This window comes from Jaculus jaculus, chromosome 6, assembly GCF_020740685.1.
Source record: "Jaculus jaculus isolate mJacJac1 chromosome 6, mJacJac1.mat.Y.cur, whole genome shotgun sequence".
Taxonomy (NCBI): Eukaryota; Metazoa; Chordata; class Mammalia; order Rodentia; family Dipodidae; genus Jaculus; species Jaculus jaculus.
Window position 1 is genome coordinate 1,501,610 of NC_059107.1, and position 20,891 is coordinate 1,522,500.

General features: G+C 41.4%; 2 protein-coding genes and 1 pseudogene across 7 annotated transcripts in view; 1 reads left to right on the forward strand and 2 right to left on the reverse strand.

The window, feature by feature from the left end:
* Cnot6 (CCR4-NOT transcription complex subunit 6) overlaps positions 1-7,577 on the forward strand; it is a 67,471-nt gene extending 59,894 nt beyond the window's left edge. For all 6 annotated transcript variants that reach the window (XM_045151861.1, XM_045151864.1, XM_045151865.1 and 3 more), the window contains exons 11-12: positions 1,303-1,505; positions 3,727-7,577. In XM_045151861.1, the coding sequence (XP_045007796.1) occupies positions 1,303-1,505; positions 3,727-3,939 (416 nt within the window). In that variant the 3' untranslated portion in view covers positions 3,940-7,577. The remainder of the gene's footprint in view (positions 1-1,302; positions 1,506-3,726) is intronic.
* A 6,921-nt stretch (positions 7,578-14,498) lies between these two features.
* Positions 14,499-15,734, reverse strand: Scgb3a1 (secretoglobin family 3A member 1). The gene is made up of 3 exons (XM_004666600.2): positions 15,680-15,734; positions 14,809-15,032; positions 14,499-14,522 (listed from the first exon to the last, which is right to left on the reverse strand). The coding sequence occupies exons 1-3, from the start codon at positions 15,732-15,734 to the stop codon at positions 14,499-14,501; spliced, it is 303 nt and encodes a 100-aa protein (XP_004666657.1).
* Positions 15,735-20,305: 4,571 nt separating this feature from the next.
* LOC101594699 lies at positions 20,306-20,764 on the reverse strand (annotated as a pseudogene).
* Positions 20,765-20,891: the final 127 nt, after the last annotated feature.

Genomic DNA, 20,891 nt, shown 5'->3' on the forward strand with positions numbered 1-20,891 from the left:
GGAGAGGGGGAGTATTTTTCTTTATGTTTCAAAAAATTGAAAATTTGTTTTTAAGGAAGATAAAAGTACCCGACATCTATACTACTTTAGTTGCATCTCATTGAGTTGAGGATTACTATGTCTGAAGCAATTAGTGTTATTCTCTAGTGATTTCTCTTTCTACCATCTATCTAGCTACAAAGTATCTGAGTCAGGACAAGGAGAAAAAACACATTTTAGTAGTAAACATTTGAATAAATGTCCTATCTTGCTAGCTAGTTAAATAATTAAAATATATTTGCAGAGCCATTTTATTTTATTCAGGAATTAAAGAACATAGAGTCCAGAATTGTGAAGTTGCTCTATAACTTTATGCTATTCTCTTCCATAGTTGACACTATTATGACACAAAATCCTAAGAGTAGGATTGCATACTCTGTAAATAATTTAGAATACATAGTGGTGGCATCTTTAATTCTTTCTAAAAATTGGAAAAGCTTGAATTTTTATAAAATAAGAAATTAGTGTAGCAAATATATTCCAACCCATATGTTTTAAACAACCAGTGCAGGTTTTGGAAAGACACAGCTCTTTGTGTCAAAACAGTTTCAGGAGCCGGGAGTAGTGGTGCACACCTTTAATCCCAGCACTCGAGAGGCTGAGGTAGAAGATCACCATGAGTTTGAGGCCACCCTGAGAATATAGAGTGAATTTCAGGTCAGCCTGGGCTAGAGTAAAACCCTACCTCAAAAAACAAAACAAAACATAAAAACAGTCTCAGGGCTGGGGAGATGGTTTAGCGGTTAAGGTTCTTGCTTGCAAAGCCAAAGGACCCAGGTTTGATTCCCCAGGACCTACATAAGCCGGATGCACAAGGTGGCTCATGCTTCTGGAGTTTGTTTGCAGTGGCTGATAACCCTGGTGCACCCATTCTCTCTCTCTCTCTCTCTGCCTTTCCCCCCTCAAATAAATTTTAAAAGATTAATTAAAAAGTAAAAATAAAAACAGTTTTAAATGAATAATGCAAAGTGTTAAGAATTCATTGTACTATGATTATAGTTTTGTAAAAAAGTTGATTCAGCCGGGCATGGTGGCGCATGCCTTTAATCCCAGCACTCGGAAGGCAGAGGTAGGAGGATCACTGTGAGTTCGAGGCCACTCTGAGACTCCATAGTGAATTGCAGGTCAGCCTGGGCTAGAGTGAGACCCTCCCTTGGGGGAAAAAGAAGTTGATTCAAATGAGTCTGTTAAGTTAAGACATTGGAGACATTAGGACATTGTTTTCTGTATATTATATGTGACAGAAGTACATTCTTCATTTAGGTGTTGTGGAATATTTGAGCACTGGTGGTGTAGAAACAAACCACAAAGACTTTAAGGAACTGAGATACAATGAAAGTCTCACAAACTTCAGCTGCAATGGGAAGAATGGAATGACCAATGGAAGGATCACTCATGGTTTCAAGTTAAAGAGTGCCTATGAGAATGGCCTGATGCCTTACACGAATTACACATTTGATTTCAAGGTGTGTCTTGGGATTCGTAGGCCTCTGTTTTACCAGCAAGTCTTGTAACTTCAGGAAGTCTTTAAAATGTTGGTGTATGTTCTGACTGGAATGAAGCCACCTTACATTCACTGACAGCAGTTCTCATTTACAGCTCTTGTATAGTGCTCTGTGCAGTTGGTCACTGCTTTCTTTTTAACTCCCCTAGAATGTTTCCCAGAATGAGAAGTCAGGTGAAATCATGGAACTAAAACAGTTTTTAGGTCAGCTTTTACCTCTGCAGCAGTTATTTCTCCCATGCATATTACTCATAGCTGGACATGCAGCCCTTGGTCGTGAGTTTGGTGTCGGATAAGGTGGGGCATCCTTTCCTCATACTTAGCTGAAACTCAAAACCATTTATGTTAGCCATTTTTAAATGTGTCTAAGATATTTTTAATAGTATTTTCATTTTTGTTATCAGTAATGTTTGAATTTAGGTAGGTAGATTGAGAGGCAAATAGTGTAGAAGAAGGCAAAGAGTAGAAGAGATTAGATTAGATTAGATTTTTTACATTCTCTGCTCTTGTTTCTGTTGCTGATAGTGGAGACAGGAAGAAGACACTTGAGTGTGCTTTAGTGCTTTGAGCAAGACCAGGTAGAGGAGAGGCTGAAGTTAGAGGAGGAGAAGGACACATGAGCCGCTGAGTTACTGTGTGCTGGTTGGGCCTTGGTGCTACTGAGTATTGCAGGTTGGGGACCGATCTAGCTTGCCCTCATGCAGCTGTGCTCTGAATCCTCCTACCTTATCCTCCCAAATCCTAGCCTTACAAGTGTGTGCCACCATACTTGATTTTTAAAAGTACATCTTGTATTATAGATTTTGTTACTGTAACAAAATACTTGGGATGATTATCTTATTTGATAAAAGGTTTATTTTGGCTCATAGTTGTGGAGGTTCCATTACATGGTTAAGTGGCCCTGCTGCTTTGGGCCTGTGCCTGGGCAGCCGTTATGGCAGAAACATATGGTGGGCAGATTGCTCACCTCATTTAGCCAGGAAACAAAAGCAGAGGAAAGGGAGCAGGAGGGGCTAGTACCCATATGCCCTTTAAGTGTGTGCTTCTAGTGACCTGAGGACATCCCAGAAGGTCTGCCTCCTAAAGGCTCCTAACACCTCCCAGTAGCACTAGAGAAAAGGAAGAGGGAGGGACTAGTGTCCCATAATCTACTTCAAGTGACCTAAAATCACCTCAGAAGATCTGCCTTCTAAAGGCTTCTGATACCTCCCAGTAGCACTAGACTGGAGACCAAGGCTTTAACACTTGGACCTTTGGGAGACATTCTTCATCAAAACTCTAGCCAGTTTCAGCGACACACTTGAGAGTTTACTTACACCTTAGGATGGGCCTTAGCAAAGGAAGAACATTAATGCTTGGATGTACAAAAGTGGTTGGAGGTGATTGTGTCTGACATCCTGAGATAGTGAGAAGAAATTAACCAGATGACAAGAGGAAAATGTCCCAGGCAAAAAGGGCAGCATGTGTGTGCAGACCCTGGGTTAGAAAAGAGCTTAGTACCTACAAAACTGCAGTTAAGGAGAGAGGCAGTCTCCAGAAAGGACTTAGGGGTCTTATTGAAGATGTTTTTCCAAAATATTTTTATTTATTTGTGTGTGAGAGGAGAGGAGAGGGAGAGGTGAGAGGTGAGCTTGGGCATGCCAAGTCCTCTCAGAGCTGCAAACAAACTCCAAATGCATGTGCTCATGACTTTGTGCATCTGGCTTCATGTGGGTACTGGCCAGCATGCTTGCAAGCAAGTACCTTTAGCCACAGGCCATTTCCCCAGACCTCTTGTTAAAGATATAATAAGGAAGCCGGGCGTGGAGGCGCACGCCTTTAATCCCAGCACTCGGGAGGCAGAGGTAGGAGGATCGCCATGAGTTCGAGGCCACCCTGAGACTACAGAGTTAATTCCAGGTCAGCCTGGACCAGAGTGAGACCCTACCTTGAAAGACCAAAAAAAAAAAAAGATATAATAAGGATCCAGAAAGGAAGGTTTCATATACTGGCTTTGATGGTTGAGGTCCCTGTGTTTTCTACAGTGTTTGTGCTAGAATTGAAAACAGATTACTGGGTCTGTATTACAGCTTCCTGTGTGCTGGTAAATAATTCATGTACCAAATATGACTGTAACAATATGTCTTTTAAAGTATTCATTATTTCAGTGTTATATAGGTCCTTTTTTTGTTACTATTTTTCAGGGTATAATTGACTACATCTTCTATTCTAAACCTCAGCTGAACACTTTAGCCATCCTGGGACCTCTGGACCACCATTGGCTGGTTGAGAATAATGTCAGCGGCTGCCCCCATCCACTCATTCCTTCTGACCACTTCTCACTTTTTGCACAACTGGAGCTCTTACTGCCTTTCCTACCCCAAGTTAATGGCATTCACCTCCCTGGCAGGAGGTAGTCAAGTACTTTCAGAGGACTGCATTTTACTTGGGAACTCATGAAAAATCTGAATATAGGGGAGTGAGGTATGGCCACTAGGGACTTTTCTTAATGATGATTTGAAATTTCAGTCTGATTATTTTATACAAGGGTATAGTGCGAAAGCCAGGTGCTAGCAACAGGTAAATTCTGAGCCCAGTATACTTTATATACTGCTAGACAGGGATTGGTGTGTTTGCACCTCTCTTTAATTTGTTACAAGTAATTTCCTGTTTCTTCTATCCAATATATAATATTTTCATGCCTTGAAATAGGAAAATGTTTGAACAGCGTATTCTCTTTGCACAGAAATCTGTAGCACTTTTTTTTGAGGCCAGTAGTAACATCCAGAGGTCATTCTTTCAGACTTCACTCCCTTCTTTTTCAGACTTGTTTGTATAATATAGAATTTGAAGTTAGCCTTTATGATTGTATATGATCCACAGAAGACCTGATTTATGAAATTTTGTACTTAACAGATTTGAAAACAATTGTATTATAAACTAAGGCTAATTTTTTTTAACCTGTTTCCTGTGTTCTGAAGGCCAACTGGTAAAGAAGTTGCAACAGACTTTCTCTGCAATGATTTGCACTGTTAGGGTTTTGTTAGCCCTTTTGTACTACTTTATTTTTAAATTGAAAATATTGCTCTTTAACTCTAAGTCTGTTTAGACCTTGGGACATATTCTTGGACCAGAGGCAACTTATTCATGAATTCCTGAATTTTTATGAAAACTGTCACCAGGATAGATAAGCTGAACAGCAAATGATCTTTAGGCATTTATAGACTGAATATGATAGTTGATATATGTACATTCTGGTATTTTTTAAATCTTTAACTTTTTTAAGTTAAAAAAAAAATCACAGCTGCTTAGGTACAGCTTCTTAACTCCTTTTTGAGACATTTCCTGTCCTATCTCCACTGTGCCTGCCGAGATTCGTCCTCACTGAGCACCGCCTGTGCATGCAGAGGAATCTGTGCATCTTTTATATTTTTGAAAAACTGCTTAATAACATTGTGAGAATTTTATGAAAATGCTTTTGTAGGAGCTGTGGCTTTTCCCATAGTGAAGCATCGGATGTCACATTGTGGAACATGTTCATAGGATGGGTCCTGGGTCTTTACTTGCCAGACCAAGCATTGCTTTGTGGTGTCTTTGCACAGGGCTGTCTGTCACCCGGAATACCACTATCATGTGTATTCTTTATTCTCTTGTGTTTTTAAAAAATCATTCCTTTTTTAAAGAAGAGTAATTTTCCATTTATGAAGCAGTATAAGTTAATTGCATTTTCAAAACAGTCGCTAAGACAGTTCTTCAGATCATTTATAAATGACTTAAGTAATTTTACTGTGTCAACCAAGGTAAACATTATACTGTGCCCTGTATTTTGCCCATATTGCCATTAGATTAGAGACTAAAGTCACTTAACTTTGCAAAGTTAGCTTGTGTATGTTCTGTTTTCAATTACTGGTTCTCTCAAAAATCAAATGAATTCAGAGGGAACTTAGTCTAACTGCTTTTGTTTCAACTGCAGGCAGGGGAGCAAAAGGATACCGTGTAGCATAAAAAAAATTGTTGAATGTTATTAACAGTTTTTATACAGAGACTGAGTCATTTTGGATGACTTAAAATTTTATGAGAAACATTTAATTGCTTATGCTGTTTTTAAGAGGAAATAAAATGACATATTGTTTAAATAAATGAATTTTTTCTTTTTAAGAAATTCTCTAAAAGGGTTTGATCTTGAATCTGTCTTGGACCTGGTTTTTCCTATAAAGGTGTTTTTTTTTTTTTTTTTTTTGTGATACAGGGGTTTTGTTGTTGGTTTTCTTTTTTTCTTTTGTTTGTGGGTTATTTTTCTGTTTGTTCAAGTTGTACTGACACCAAACACATCCAATTTATAATCAGTACATTGGAGTTGGTGTTACCAATACAGAGCTTCTTACAGTGTTTTTTTTTTTTTTTTTTTTTCTGGTAAAGTGTGTATAAAAGGTGTGTTTACTCATTTTTCTTAAACACTGTGTTGGTTACATGCATCATGACAATTTCCAGTGAAGGTGAACTGGATGGAGCTGGTTGGACTGAGGAAGCTGCTTTTCCTGTGCTGTGCATTATGAAGTTCTACATCAGAAAGCTTTGGAGGTGGGTCAGAGAAGGAAAGGGCACTTACTCGTTTTTGTATTTGTAAATTTTCATATATGCTGGAACTAGAGTGCACTTGTTAGATGCGAAAGGTTTGAGCTTTATACGAAATACCTTTATCTGTATTTGTTACTGTCTTCAATATATTGAGCTTGGGGACAGCATGTTAAGATGTTGCGTCTTAAGCATACTACATTCTGTGGGTCAGTCTGAACAACTTGTCCGCCTTGTTTAGACAGTGCAGACATACAACTTCAAAAGAGAAATATTTTGACTCTAGAGAATAAATGGTTTCACCAAAATAGACTGATACTTTTGTGAAGCAAGGTTGTATGTGTTAAATATTTTCTGTGTCCTCATTTTCAGTAGTCTATACTCTCTACAGCGCAGTAAAATCTAGTCTGTTTTCACAATGTAGAATTTTTTTGAAAAATTCTGTAACAAATGTATGTAATGCTTTGCCATAATGTAATTTCAATGTTCTTACTGGATAAATCTATCATAGGAATGTTTTACAGAAAATTTAGGATATGTTTGCTGTTTTAAAGATGAAAAATTTGGAGGCACTCGATTCCTTGTTTACAGTATTGGTGGTAATAATTTATGCTTTGAGAAGTTAATAATGTTCATCAAAATTAATTTATGGCATAATTTAAACTGGAGTTGTAGAAATAAATTTTTAATTGCAACTGTAATAGTTACAGAACATAGGCAAAGAACATCTCTAAGAAATGGTTTTTATTTACTGTATTAGCACTTTGAAACCTAAGGACATCATTAGATTAGATCAAATGAACTTGTAAGTTTTGAAATTATAATTTCAAGCCCCTTGTAAGATTCAGTTTTTCAGTGATAGCATTCAAGTTTCAGAATTTCACTTCCTTTTTTTTCCTATTTGAACTTAGTTTCTACCACGACTTTTAAGGATTAGGGGTCCTATCATAAGACAGAAGCTAACCTAGGCAAAACAGTTAGTAGTTTGTCTTTTAATAACTAAATCATAATATTCAGTACAGGTTTGCAGACAACTCAAGAGAACGCTAAGCAAGTGTGCCCCAGTCATAAGGAGTGTTTTAGAATGTTTGCTGTGCTCTTCTTTTTGGTTACATGAAATTTAAGAACTAGTTTTTGCTGTTGTGTCTAAAATAGAGTAGTCTTCATTCCCAGCACGCCACGTTGTACAGTGCACTGGACTGACACTTGTTCACCATTCGTGAAACAAAACCCAGCGCATTTTCTGCACTATGCTCCAAGAATGTCACATTTGCCCGGGCAGCTCTTTCGAAGGAGAATGGGAACTGAATTCATACCATATAGGCTGGTGGTATCAAGGGCTTTTACTGTTCTTTCCAGTGGAATATTCTTCATCAAATTGTAACTATCTAGTATTATATTTATATACAGGGTCTCTTTTCCTTACCAATGTATTTTCCTACTCATAGCCAACCAATAAATTCAGTGTCTGTTTCAAATATTTTAAAAGTGTAGTTTGTACAGTTGTGGTAATGAGGTTTCAGAAAAATGTTAACAGACTACATGTTTAAAATTCTGAGTAATCTGGGACAGGATTATATCTCACCCTTTGACGGTGAATGGGGACAGGGCCATGGTATGGTGCAATTGTGTAAACGTGTCTTTCCCTATTGGCTGTGTTATTCTGTATAACACTCATCTTTGCCAAAGCTCAATTTTATATTTAGGTGCCTGATGGTTCTTTTACATTTAGGATTTTGTTGTTACCATATACCTCATAATATAAAAAAAAATGGACTCATGTGTCTTCCATGTTTTGGAAGGAGGTTGACATATTTTAAATAAATGCTTTTAAATACAGTAGCAAACATTGTGTTGGGGTTATACTAATTTATTAAGGGTCTTATGTATTAAGTATATATGTTATAGATATGTATATATGTATATATACACACACACACACACAACTATATATGTGCAAAAATATACAGTTGCATAACATCTAAAAAAGTGTGATTTCCCAAAACCAGATGTGGATTTGTGGGCTTTTTAGAAATGTCTTCTAAGCAAAGCCTGGTGGCACTCTTCTGTTTTTGTGTGCTGCTGAGGGTAGGGTTATGAATAAATGATCACGTGATATGTAATTCTGATGTCTAGTTTTGCCTATATAAGTCTTAAGATAAATTTAATTCAACATAAAAGAATCTTATAAAAATATAGTTTTTTATTAGAATTGTAAGAGAATTTGAAGACTCTTTTTTAAAATTTTTTTAATTTTTATTTATTTATTTGAGAGTGACAAAGAGGCAGAGAGAGAGAATGGGCGCACCAGAGCCTCCAGCCACTGCAAATGAACTCCAGATGCATGCGCCACCTTGTGCATCTGGCTTACATGGGTCCTGGGGAACCCAGCCTCGAACTCTGGTCCTTAGGCTTCACAGGCAAGCACTTAACCGCTAAGCCATCTCTCCAGCCCCTGAAGACTCTTTTTGTAAGTACATTTGCCTCATCCCTCAAATAAGGTTCTAAGCTTGTTCTCCCAAATGAATCTCTTCGAAAGTATTGCTCCAGTTTCTGTAGCCCATTTGACATGTTTCATGAGATAGTAAGGAGATGCCAGTGTTGTCATTTTCATTTAGACTGGAGCTTCAAATCACTCTATATCTATGCCAAAGCTATTAAGCTTACTTAGGACCCCTCATGAAGAACTGCTTACTCTTTATCCATGTGGTCTAAAGGTAAGCTTCAGGAGCTCTTACTGCTAGCGTTTTCCAGCCCACTAACAAAGTAAGTTTAAGCTGCTGGGCTTGAACACAGTGCATAGGAGACTGAACTCCATTTTGATGAATCATGCTTAGCCAGTTTCCTTGGTCTCGTTAGTTTGAAAATAGACATACAGTGTCTGTGTGTAGTGTGGTAAGTGCCAAACACACCTTGATACAAGGAACTACTCTGCCCTCAAGGGTCTATACAATTGCGCAGAGATGACCTTGGGGGCTGAATTTTAAAAGACTAGGGACATGTTTACCAGATGAATAAAGAGCTTTGGATTAGCTGTAGCTGTGATTGGATAGATTTAGAATATAAAGTTCATCCATGGGTACTGAGGGCACCAATAGAATGGGTGGGGCATGGTGGGTGAAATTGGTGTCAGTGGAACCTGAATTAGTGAAATTTGAATGTCATCCTATAGGTGATGTAAAGAGCCACACTAGGTTTTAAATGGAAATTACATCACTAAATTTTTGTTGGAAAGACTGCTGAAGGACAAACTACTTAGCTGACCTTGATATGGTTCAGTTGAGAGATGCTAAGCTTACAGAGTAGTAAATGTAGAAAAGGAAGGGAAGTTTGAAATAACTGGCAATCTTGGCTTCTACCTTGTGTGACCAAAGAGACAGAAAAGTAAATTTTGCTTGGCTCAACAATTTTTGTTGTCCTGTTTTGATTTGACAGAAGTATTTAGTAAGAGAATTTTGTTTCTGATACCAAATAATCTTCTAGTAAAACAATAGTCTGCAAAAGAAATCCAGTGTGTCACTACGAAGTAGCTGGTGGTTCCAGAATACAGGACAGCACTGGGAGCCCAGGTGATCTTGTATTTTGAGGCAGGGTCTCGTAGCCTGGGCTCATCTGGACTCATGCTTTAGTCCCAGGTTGGCCTTGAGCTCCTGGCGACCATCCTAGTTCAGTCTCTCAGGTACTGGGATTAAGGGTGTACACCACCAAGACCCGCTTTTTTTAAAAAAAGGTTTTTATCTTTAGGCTACTTACATTACTGAAAAGTGATTTTAAATACAAAAAGACTATTTTCAGAGATTATTGGTGAGACCAGGCATTAGACAATGTACAAATAGAAAAGTCCTTAGATTGCAGGGATCTAAGAATTCCAAATTTGGAGGTTCCATTTGTGCATTGGCTTCAGACTGTTCAAGATAGGGGTTTAGTATGACACGACAGCAGGGTTTTTGTGGTTGGTGCTAATGAAAGGGTTATGTATAGAACCATACGTACCTACTGAACCATGTGTTTCTTGTACTGCACAAACAATACCAATCATTGTCAGCTAATTCAATTCTAATGTTTTACTACTAGCAAAGTACTGTTAAATGTTTATCTGAACATGCAGTCAGCAAGTTCAGCATCTATGTGATTCATTCAAACTCGGAATATAGAGACTTTTCTTTTCTTTTTTTGAGGTAGGGTATCACTCTAGCTAAGGCTGACTTGGAATTCACTCTGTAGTCCCAGGCTTCCTTAACCCACAGTGAGTCTCCTACCTCTGCCTCCCATGTGCTAGAGATCAGCATTCTGAAGAAATCTTGCAAAATGAATGATATTCAGTTATGCCTTCCTATAGAATATGACTATCCCTTAATGCTGCCCAGATGATGCAAGATAAGTGTGGAAAATGTGGTACTCTTTTTCTCAACGCACTGCATGTGTTAACCAAAACTCATGCTTGTATCCTTCATGAACAGAATAGGAACTTATACTATACAAGTCAAGGATATGGGTTTTCTACAGTTTATACTCCCAGCACTTGGTAAGCAGATATAGGAGAATTGCTGTGAGTTTGAAGGACACCCTGAGACCACATAGTGAATTCCAGGTTAGCCTGGGCTAGAGCAAGATCCTACCTTGAAAAACAAAAATCCCATGAGAAGAAAAGCCTAGATCCAGATGGCTTTCCTGGAAAATTCTATCAACTAATGAGGAAGGATTCTTTTCCTTTCTTTTGAAGACATTTTTTCCCCCTCCAAGGTAGGATTTCACTGCAGCTCAGGCTGACCTGGAATTCATTATATAGTCTCAGGGTGTCCTTGAACTCTACCTCTATCTACCTCTGCCTCCTGAGTGCTGGGAGTAAAGGCATGTGCCACCATGCCCGGCTTGAAGACATCTGTTCTTAAAATATTTTTGTAAAATAAAACAACCTAACCTACCCTATAAGCCCAGTTATTCCTCTCATCAAAAATAGGCAAAGATGGGCTGGAGAGATGACTTAGCAGTTAAGGCACTTGCCTGTGAAGCCTAATGATCCATGCTTGAGTCTGCAGGTCCCACATAAGTTCTGGAGTTCGATTGCAGTGGTTGGAGGTACTGGGTGTGTCAATTCTCTTTCTCTCTCTTGCTCTCATTAAATAAATAAGTAAAGGCAAGGACATCTCAAAGACACAGCTTAGATGTTGCCTGGCTTTAGGTGTGTTGTCCAGTTGTCTTTTCATGGTTTTAACAGCCATTGATGAACATCCTTACCTCTAGTCACTGAAATGATGACCTATGATATTCCTTTGCTTACCTGTTGTAAAAAGACATTTCCCATCAGATGTTGGTTGCCCTGAGATTTCAGAGCGGCAGACTACGTTCTTAATTATTTACTTTAGTTTTCAGAGTAATGAATGGCTACCTTGTACCCTTTGGTGAAAGGTTACTCCATAAGTTGTTATTGCTCAATGATCATGAGCATGTGGATTTATATCAAAGCACTTGCCATCACTACTGTTCAGAATTAATGTTTGGTTTGTAAGAGTTTTGTTCAAAATAACTCATGTGTCTTGGTACAGTCAGGATAGTCTGATCACTTTCTATCATACTAAAAGCTGTTATGGGGCTGGAGAGATGGCTTAGCGGTTAAGCGCTTGTCTGTGAAGCCTAAGGACCCCGGTTCGAGGCTCGGTTCCCCAGGTCCCACGTTAGCCAGATGCACAAGGGGGCGCACGCATCTGGAGTTCGTTTGCAGAGGCTGGAAGCCCTGGCGCGCCCATTCTCTCTCTCTCCCTCTGTCTTTCTCTCTGTGTCTGTCGCTCTCAAATAAATAAACAAAGAAAAAAAATTTTTAAAAAAAAAGCTGTTATGTTTCCTGCTCCAGAGCTGCCTGTACTGAGCCTTTACTGCAAAGATTCATGGTTCTTACAGTGGGAAATGGCTTCTAAAGATCAGGACACATTCTCCCCACTTATGGGCCAGGTTCTGGGATATTTCAAGGAAGAAAACTAGAATTTTCCTCTTCTCCCAAAGAAAAAACATACCAAACATTGATAGTTACACTTTGATTTTTACTTAACTTTAATGAACTAATCAGTATCTCCCTTTAACTTGGCCAGGAAACTTCAATTTCAATAGCACTGTTTTTTAAAAGATACCTTCACCCTGGTGCTAGGGATGGAATCCAAGGTTTTATGTATGCTAGGCCAGCTGTCTACCTCTGAGCTATATTCTGAGCCACTAATTATCTGGAAAATCTGAGTAAAAAGGTTATTTTAGGAGCTCTTATCCAATACCCTACTTCATTTCTCCCCAATAGTTTTTGCTAGCTTCCTATTTAAGCTTACCATTTATTTGTTTAGTTTTACTTAGAGATACCTTTCTTAGATGAACTGTAACTATAGTCTTCTGGTTGGTTCCTTGAAAGCATTCTCTGAGACTGACTTGTACAGGAATTTTGTCTGAGAAGGAAATCAGAGCAGTGACCTTGGAAGGATGAAACTGAAGCGTCATACTGGTGATGACCTGTGCGACTTGGGAGCCATCCTCCAGGACACAGGCTACACTTCTCAGGTGCTATGAAGACCTTTAAGAGTTGTTCCACCTTGGGATAGAGTCCAGGCCTTTATAACCTACATGAAAGGGCTGGAGACATAGCTTAGTGGTAGAACTGCAAGGCCCTGTTCAATTGCCAGCACTGTAAGAAATATAACCTGCATAAACTAATCATTGGATACAGGCTGTCTCTGGATAAGGGTGTGACCTTGGGTCAGGAGCATTTCTTCAAGGGCAACTCATTTACTCAGGTAATTGCTATCAGTTCCAACACTTCCAAGAGGTGGAAGTTTTCAGCTTTTGAAGGAAAATGTGGGTAGCATGCTCCAGTATGCAGTGCAGTCCTCCCCTTTACATTTCACTTGTAGTTTTTGTTCATTCAATAGATTGTGGGATCAGTTCCTTCAGGATTATGTTGGTCTCTTTTTCCCAGGATTCAGTTTGTAGATAGTCAAAAGGAAGAAATAGAATCCTTTCCCAGGAAGCATGATGCAGAGTTAATTATACTTCAACAGAAGACTTTACTAGAGAGTTTCCCCTGAAATGGACATTAGTGGCCAGGTTCTATAGGAGCTCTCAGTATTGGGTCAGTGCATAAATTTTGGCCCTTTGATATAGAACAAAGGCATTAGGTTATTTGGATGAACAGATGTCCTGTTGTCCTTAATGCTCCTCAACTTCAAGAAGAAATTTGTATGTTGGGGGGATAAAAATTTACAGCTACTTGAGACAGGGAAGATGGTTGAGCTGATAAAGGTACTTGCTTGCAAAGCCCTGCCAGTCAAGGTTCTATTCCTGTTTCCCCAGTATCCACATAAAGCCAGATACACAAAGTGGTGCATGCATCAGAGTGGCAAGAGGCCCTCAAGTGTCCATTCTTTCTCTTCTTTCTTCCCTTCCTCCTCTTCCTCCTTCCCTCCCACCCCTTTGCTTGCAAAATAAATTTTGTTTTGTTTCTCAAGGTAGGGTCTCAGGGTCCAGGCTGACCTGTAATTAACTATGTAGTCTCAGGGTGCCCTTGAACTCATGGTGATCCTCCTACCTCTGCCTCCCCAGTGCTGGGATTAAAGGAGTGTGCCACCACACCCGGCTTAAATTTTTTTTTTTTTTTTTTGAGGCAAGCCCAACAGACTGGCCTTTAAAAAAATTATTTTTATTATTATTGGAGAGAGAGAGAAAATTGGCACACCAGGGCCTCCAGCCACTGCAAACAAACTCCAGATGCATGCACTACCTTGTGCATCTGTCCTATGGGTCATGGGGACTTGAACCTGGGTTCTTAGGCTTCACAGGCAAACACCTTAATCACTAAGCTATGTCTCTAGTCCTGACTTTTTTTTTAATAGGAGAGAGAGAATTGGCATGCCAGGGCCTCATCCACTGCAATCAAACTTCAGATGCTTGTGCGCATGTGCAACCTTGCCTCACTTTGTATGTCTGGCTTACATGGGACCTGGGGAGTCAAGGCTTTGCAGGCAAGCACCTTAACTGTTAAACCATCTCTCCAGCCCAATAAAAATATTTTTATGATAACATTCAAATACTAGCAACAAGTGGCCTGGTGAATTCTCTCCAGTCTTCAAGGATTAGACATTTTCCATGCTTCATGAACAATGGCAAAACAGGATGGGAAAAATTACCAAGTTAGATTCCACATCTAGCTTTAGTGTTAATCCCTGGCTATAAGGGACCTCACAACCTCCATCTCTCCCTCTCCCAACACACGCATGATGCTCTTCCCTATGGGGATTGACTTTCACATCAGACTTGAAACATCAACTGCGAGGCTGCTCTTATCCATGTTTATTAAGGGTAGAGGAATGATGCGGACATCTGGACAGGGCAGGTTTCTTGTCCTTAGGCTTACTCCAGCCTCACCTCAACCAAAGAGTGTCAGGGCCCCCTGAAAGAGAAAACAACTTTGAGATTTCCCATTCTCTGTCATCAAAGATTAATGACAAGCACCCTTAGGCACTGGAGGTTACTCAGGGGGACACAACTACTGATTCTGGGAAGGGTTCCTTTGGCCCAGATGTGGAGTGGGTACTGGGATAAGGTGCCATGGCCTTGGACTCTTTGCAGCCCCTGCAGTTCAGGTAATGCTTGTTGGCGCAGGACAGGAACACTGGGTTGCCCCCTGTATGATTGTGAGGATGACCAGGGAGGGGTGCCCAGAATTACTTTATTACCAGCAGTGTCTTCACAGCTCCCACAGCCTCAGGGCCCAGCTCGGTGACACACTTCCTGGAACCCTCGATAAGGTGCTCCACGGGGATTCCCAGGCTGGCCAGCAGGAACTTCAGGGCGTTGAAGGAGTTGACTGGTAGGTTGGGCACAGCTCCAGCTACAGTTTCTGCTGCAGGGGCCAGGGCAGCCACAGGTTTGGCCGCTGAGTCCATGAAGAAGGCAGCACCTGCCAACACAAGCAGAGAACCTTGCCCCATTGCTGGGGTTCTGAGAAACTATGTCTTCAGCCGGCACCAGAACAAGACCACCTGCTCTGGACCCACTCCCTGACTGATGACTCCTTGTGTCAGGTTGAGATGACACAAACAAGTGGTGAGGCATAGACATGTAAACAGAGGACCCAAAGAGGAGAGGCTGTAAAGACAGTCGTGAGGGGTAAAGGTGAAGGAAGGAAAGCTGGTCTCTGGCAAACTCAAGAGTAAACTACAGAGAAAGGAATATTCATGCTGTGCCTTGAGAGATAAGGGGCCATTGCCCTGGCCGAGAACAAATGGGTATCCCAAGACAAGGCTAATTTTTGCACTAGCCTGGCACCAGAAAAAATGCTGTTGGCCAGGAAGAAGCCAGAGGCTGTGTAGCATGAGTGGTGGCTGGAGGCATCAGGCAAGGCTGAAACAAGAAGGCCTTGATCATAAGAGACAGGGAATCCTGTGAGGGCATCAGCATCTGGGCTCCCTTGAAAAGAGCCAACATGAGCAGACTGGTGCCAAGGGTGTGAGGCTGTAGGCAGGATAAGGACCAGCTAATCCCAGTCAGGGAACAGCAGGTAATAATGGCAAGTCCTGCCTGTGACAAGACCTCAAGAGTACTCACCAGAGTCACTGAGCAGGGTGATGCTGAGTACCAGAAAGGTGGTGGTGAACTTCATGGTGGAGTGGGGTTGGTAGATGCTCCAGTGACCTAAGACAAGTTTCTCAGAGCCTGGCCCAAGGACTTCATATACCTAGGGCTAGAGCCTCACCCCATGGTCCTGAGAAGTGTTTGTTCAGCTAATGGACAACAGCCACAGCCAACTTCCTGTTCTGGCTGGTGGACGTGTGCCCTCCTATCCCACCTGGGTTTTAGAGATTTCCTCTTGGCAGGGTTTACTGAACCTAAGTGCTGGGTGCTTCTGAGAATAGGAACTAAGGTCTTGCTTTGTCTTTGCCAGGCCCACCCAAACCTGCACCTTGACTTTGTGGTCTGACCCCATCTTGCTTGCCTGAAGCATAGGCTCCCAAGGAGAACATGAGGATCCCCACAGAGACCAGGAGGGTCTGGATGATTATGCAGGTCCCAGGGCTGGTAGTCTGCAAATCATAGCAAGTCTCTTGACATGGGGGTCTTCATGGCTCCTGCTGGTCCAATGGAGCCAGTGTGGTTGAAACAGGAAACTGGGTTACCTCAAATGATTAGGCCTCACTCCTAGCCATACCCTTGGTTGCAGCTGCTGACGCAATAAAAGATCTAGGGTGTTTTTCTGTCTGAAATTTACTTTGAAGCCAGTAGATGAGCATGCTATGTTCAGTTTCTCTAAAAGCACTCCTCTGCCAGTTGCCAAAGTATAGCAGATAAGAAATACCAACACCTTGAAAGAGGGTGCACCTGACCTCTCTGGGAATATTCTAGAATGCCCCTAGCATAGTAGGTGAATATGCCTTAACTTGTATCTGGGCAATTGTCTCCTACCCCTGAGTGGTTATGAATCCAAGACCTATGGTGGCCAAACCCCACCCATATTCAGCCTGTGGCTTTTTAATATTAACCAGCACTGGTTCTGCTCGTTTCTCATATCTTTCATTGACTGTTTCATCTGGGAGACTTTGTATTATAAACCTAGGATGTAATGTGTATGTTTTGTGCATTTTCAACTTGTGATAATTCACGTCCTTTCAATGGGTTTCTGGAAAGGAACGCTGTGCATAGGCAGGGCCAAGACCATCTTGTTACCATCCAGAATGCCCTGAGCCTTGACTTCTCAAAGGAACACTTGCCAAATGGACATTGCTCAGATCCACCACCCTTCTGAAAAGCCAACTGGTTCAATTATAGTCATCTACCTTAACCATGGTTTCACACTCTGGTCAACTGTAGTCTGAAAATATTAAATAAAAGAAAGATTCCACATGTGATGGTTTGAATCAGGTTTCCCCCATAAACTTAGGTGTTATGAATGCTAGGTTCCCAGGGGATGGAGATTTAGGACCTAACACCTCCTGGGGGGCAGTGTATTGTTGGGGGTAGGTCTGCAGGTATTATAGCCAGTTTTCCCTTGCCAGTGTGTCACATACTGTCCTGTTCCCGTTGTCCACCTGATGTTGGCCAGGAGGTGATGTCCAGCCATCATGGTTGGGTGATCTCTGCCAGCAATGTGGACCTGACTGCGGCACCACAACTGGCAAGTTTTAAATGGCATGCCATTCTTAGCAAGTGATGAGATCTTGTGCCATTCCGCCTAGGATGGGAAGCTTTCTTTGTCCAGTTCATTTGCGCTGTGTGTTACCACCTGCCCGTCCCTTAGCTATTACCAGGCTGTGTGCTGTACTAAGACTGCAGCAGCGCTGGAGCTCAAGCAACTTCAATTTAACTGATCCCAAAGTACAAGGGTAAGAATACAGAGGAGGCACCAGCACTAAAACTGCAAGATGACCCAGGGAGAAGGCAACGCTGCAGCGTTTGTTGAGAAAACAGTGTATATATTGTTACCATTTGAGGTTTCAAGCATCCCCTGGAGTCTTGGGACACATCCCCCTTAGATAAGGACTATGTCCCGTTTTTTCTCCTGTCAGGATAATTCTTTTGCCCTATAGGCAGAAGGTTCCAGAACAGCAGCATGGCCACAGGACTTCCCTGGGACCACATGAAGGCCTGTGGGCATTCAAGAGTGGAAGCTGCTTCCCAAACAAGCAGGGTAGCAGCTCAAGGTGAAGAAAACTGTAGACATAGTTGAGGAATTTCTTCCCACTTGAAACCAAAGAGATAATCTGGATTGAAGATTAGGATGAAAATTCTCTGTGGGATTTTTTTTTTTTACAGGGTTACATATAGCCTAGGCTGGTCTTGGTCTTGAACTCACTCTGTTGCCAAGGATAGCCTTGAACTTCTGATCCTCCTGCCTCCATGTCCTGAATTCTGGGATCATAGATATGGGATGCCATATCTAGTTTATATATTGCTGGGAACTGAACCCAGGGCTTCATGCATGTTAGACTAGCACGCTATCAACTGAGCCACACCCCCAGCTCAGTCACAAGGAAATGTTTTTATGGGACTGCATTGACTCTGCACTTGTATTCAAAGTCTTTATATTGTCTGTTTGAATGCTGTTGGGGTCATCTGGACCCTGTTATCATCTCTGTGGTCAAGAATAAGTCCTATATATCAAGCTTGGATAACAGATGAAAACAAGATCTTTTTGTGTTTTTTTAAAAAAAACAAACTTGTATTGACAACTTCCATAATTATAGACAATAAACCATGATAATTCCCTCCCTTCCCCCACGTTCCCCTTCACAAATCCACTCTCCATCATATACCCTCTCTCTCTCCATTAGTTTCTCTTTTATTTTGATGTCATCATCTTTTCCTCCTATTATGAGGGTCTTAGGAAGGTGGTGCTAGGGACTGTGAAGTCATGGATATCAAGGCTAATTTCTGTCTGGATGATGAAAGCATGTTCATGATGACTGTGTCCTTGGAATTCACTTCATTACTGACCCATTTCATGGTTCTAGAAGCCACATCTTAGCAGCAGTCCTTGGGGCATTTTGTCCCAGAATACAGAAAATCTGCAGCCCTGTTGGGACAGCAATAGGTCAGGAATACTGGGATACCTTTATCTGTTAAACTGAATGGGGTTATGGACGATGGAAATAAGTTGCCCTGTAGGAAACTGCTTGTCTCCCCACCTACTACCTTCCTCAGCTGATAGCTCTTGCTGACAAGCTTCATCCTTTGGATTATGTAAGGTCAGCCTATATACTCTTCCTCTGTTGTCTAAGAGGCTGTAGCAACCTGTTGGCCCAGACTGTGAAATCCAGTACCCCCTCTCTTCCCACTCAGGTACTGAGCCAGGGAAGGAAGCAGTTACTTGGTGATGTGACCAAAAATCTGCTCTCTGGGACAATAATCAAATCAATGGTTTCAGGAAATAAAGTACTCGGAAATTTTCTTTACTATGGCTGCTTTGTGAATTCCAAAGGGATGCATGAAGAAAAGTCCTTGAGTACCCTAGTGTGATAGTTAAGATCTTGTCAACTTGATCTGTTTAGTAATCTGCAGAAATCCCTTTCAGGTGGGTCTCAGAGGTTGCTTCCAGGAAGGATCAACTAAAGGAGGAAGTCCTTCCCCCAGAGTGGGTGCCTCCGCTCAGAGGGGGACTTGATATAAGGAAGTTCTGGGTAAAAGGAGCCCTTCCTTCCCTCCTTCCTTCCTTCCACTTGGCTGCTGGAGCTCCTCGCTGCCTTCCAGCGTCGATTGAAGACCAGCATCAACTGAAGACCCACGTGGATCGAAACCCAGCGGCTCTTCAGGAAGCCTCCAGGCTTTCCAGCACCATCTGCATTGCTGGGTCAGGACTGCTGAGGCATCTGGCCACGTGGACTGAGCAGCTACCAGGTTCTGTGATTCTTGGGCCTGCAACTGCTATTGGACTACTGTAAGCTAATCCAGTAAATTCCCTTTTTAAAAATAATTCATCCTAGCACTTCTGTTCCTCTAGAGAACCCTGACTAATACACCTAGTTTCTTGGCCAAAAATCTATCAACTGAGGGACACCTGAATCCTAAGCTTCAACCAGTAAGGAAAGATTGTTTTTCTTCTTGATCTGAATTTTTTTTCAATATTTTTCATTTTTGCTTATGTATTTGACAGAAAGAAAAGGAGAGAGACAGATAGAATGGGTGCATCAGGGTCTCCAGCCACTGCAAATGAACTCCAAATGCATGTGCCTCCCGAGTGCTGGGATTAAAGGCGTGTGCCACCTCACCCAGCACTCTATGTTGATTTTGTAGCCAGGTACCTTGTAGAACTTGTTTATCAATTCTAAAAATCTTTTGATAGTGTCTTAAGAGTTTTTTATTTATAGTACATTTTATCTTTGCTGATATTTCATTTAATATGAGTTCATAGGAGAGCTGTGCTCTTAAGATGAGCAAAGACATATCCTAAATCTTACCAAGAGATTTTCTCACACTGTTGTTGTGGGTAGAATACGAGGCTTTTTGAGCCCCCAATATAGACATCTACCATTTTACCCCCTGAGATTTTATCTACTGGTACAGCAGGGGGTAGACCACCCCATCATAAAAGAATCCAACATTAGTATATAATTATTGTATATAATTAGTATATAATAATATATACATTAGTATATAATTAGTACATAATAATATATTATTGAAGTATGTTAGATGCTCAGCACCTCTCAAGGGTTGTAATAATAATGGCTCATTTTTCCCCTACCAAGTTTTGTCTGTTTTGTTTTGCTTTCTTAAGTAAAATGTGTCTTTCTCTTCATACAGTGAAGACAGTGGAAGTCTAGAGATTTTTACTTCTTGGGTCCAAGCGGGGACATGACTATTATGGATGGGGTTATTCAGTAAACTAATTGCAAGTTTGGCAGCCATCAGCAGACTGGCACAATCAAATTCACAAGCATAAATTTTCCAGAGTTGCAGAACTACATTCTCAATGCCAGCCAAAGTCCCAGATGTGGCTAGGAAAGTCCACTCATTCTTGGGATCCTGAGACACCTGGTAAGCACACAGACCTGCTAAGCTCCCGAACAAGAGTCCAGCAGCCAGAGATGGCACACTACCTGCTTTTGCATAGCCAGTGATCCCTCCAGTAGCCACCAGGGCTGCATAGCCAAAGCCAAAATAATGTATAGGCACTAGGGGGCTGGTGTCTTTCTGCATTGTTCTGTTTTTTCAGGCAGGAGCCCATACCAGGCCTGCAACCCAAATATCAGAAGTTGTCCTGTGAAGGCCTGCACGCAAGGAAACGAAGTCTGGATCAGTCTGGACATCACAGTGTGCTCGGACT

Bases quoted from the DNA above. Each gene is read 5' to 3' on its own strand.
- Scgb3a1 (XM_004666600.2), bottom strand. From the start codon at position 15,734: ATGAAGTTCACCACCACCTTTCTGGTACTCAGCATCACCCTGCTCAGT. The intron at 15,033-15,679 runs GTGAGTACTCTT...TTGTGTTGGCAG, and splicing joins CACCCTGCTCAGTGACTCTG to GTGCTGCCTTCTTCATGGAC. The intron at 14,523-14,808 runs GTAATAAAGTAA...TTTCTCTTTCAG, and splicing joins GAGCTGTGAAGACACTGCTG to GGGGCCCTGACACTCTTTGG.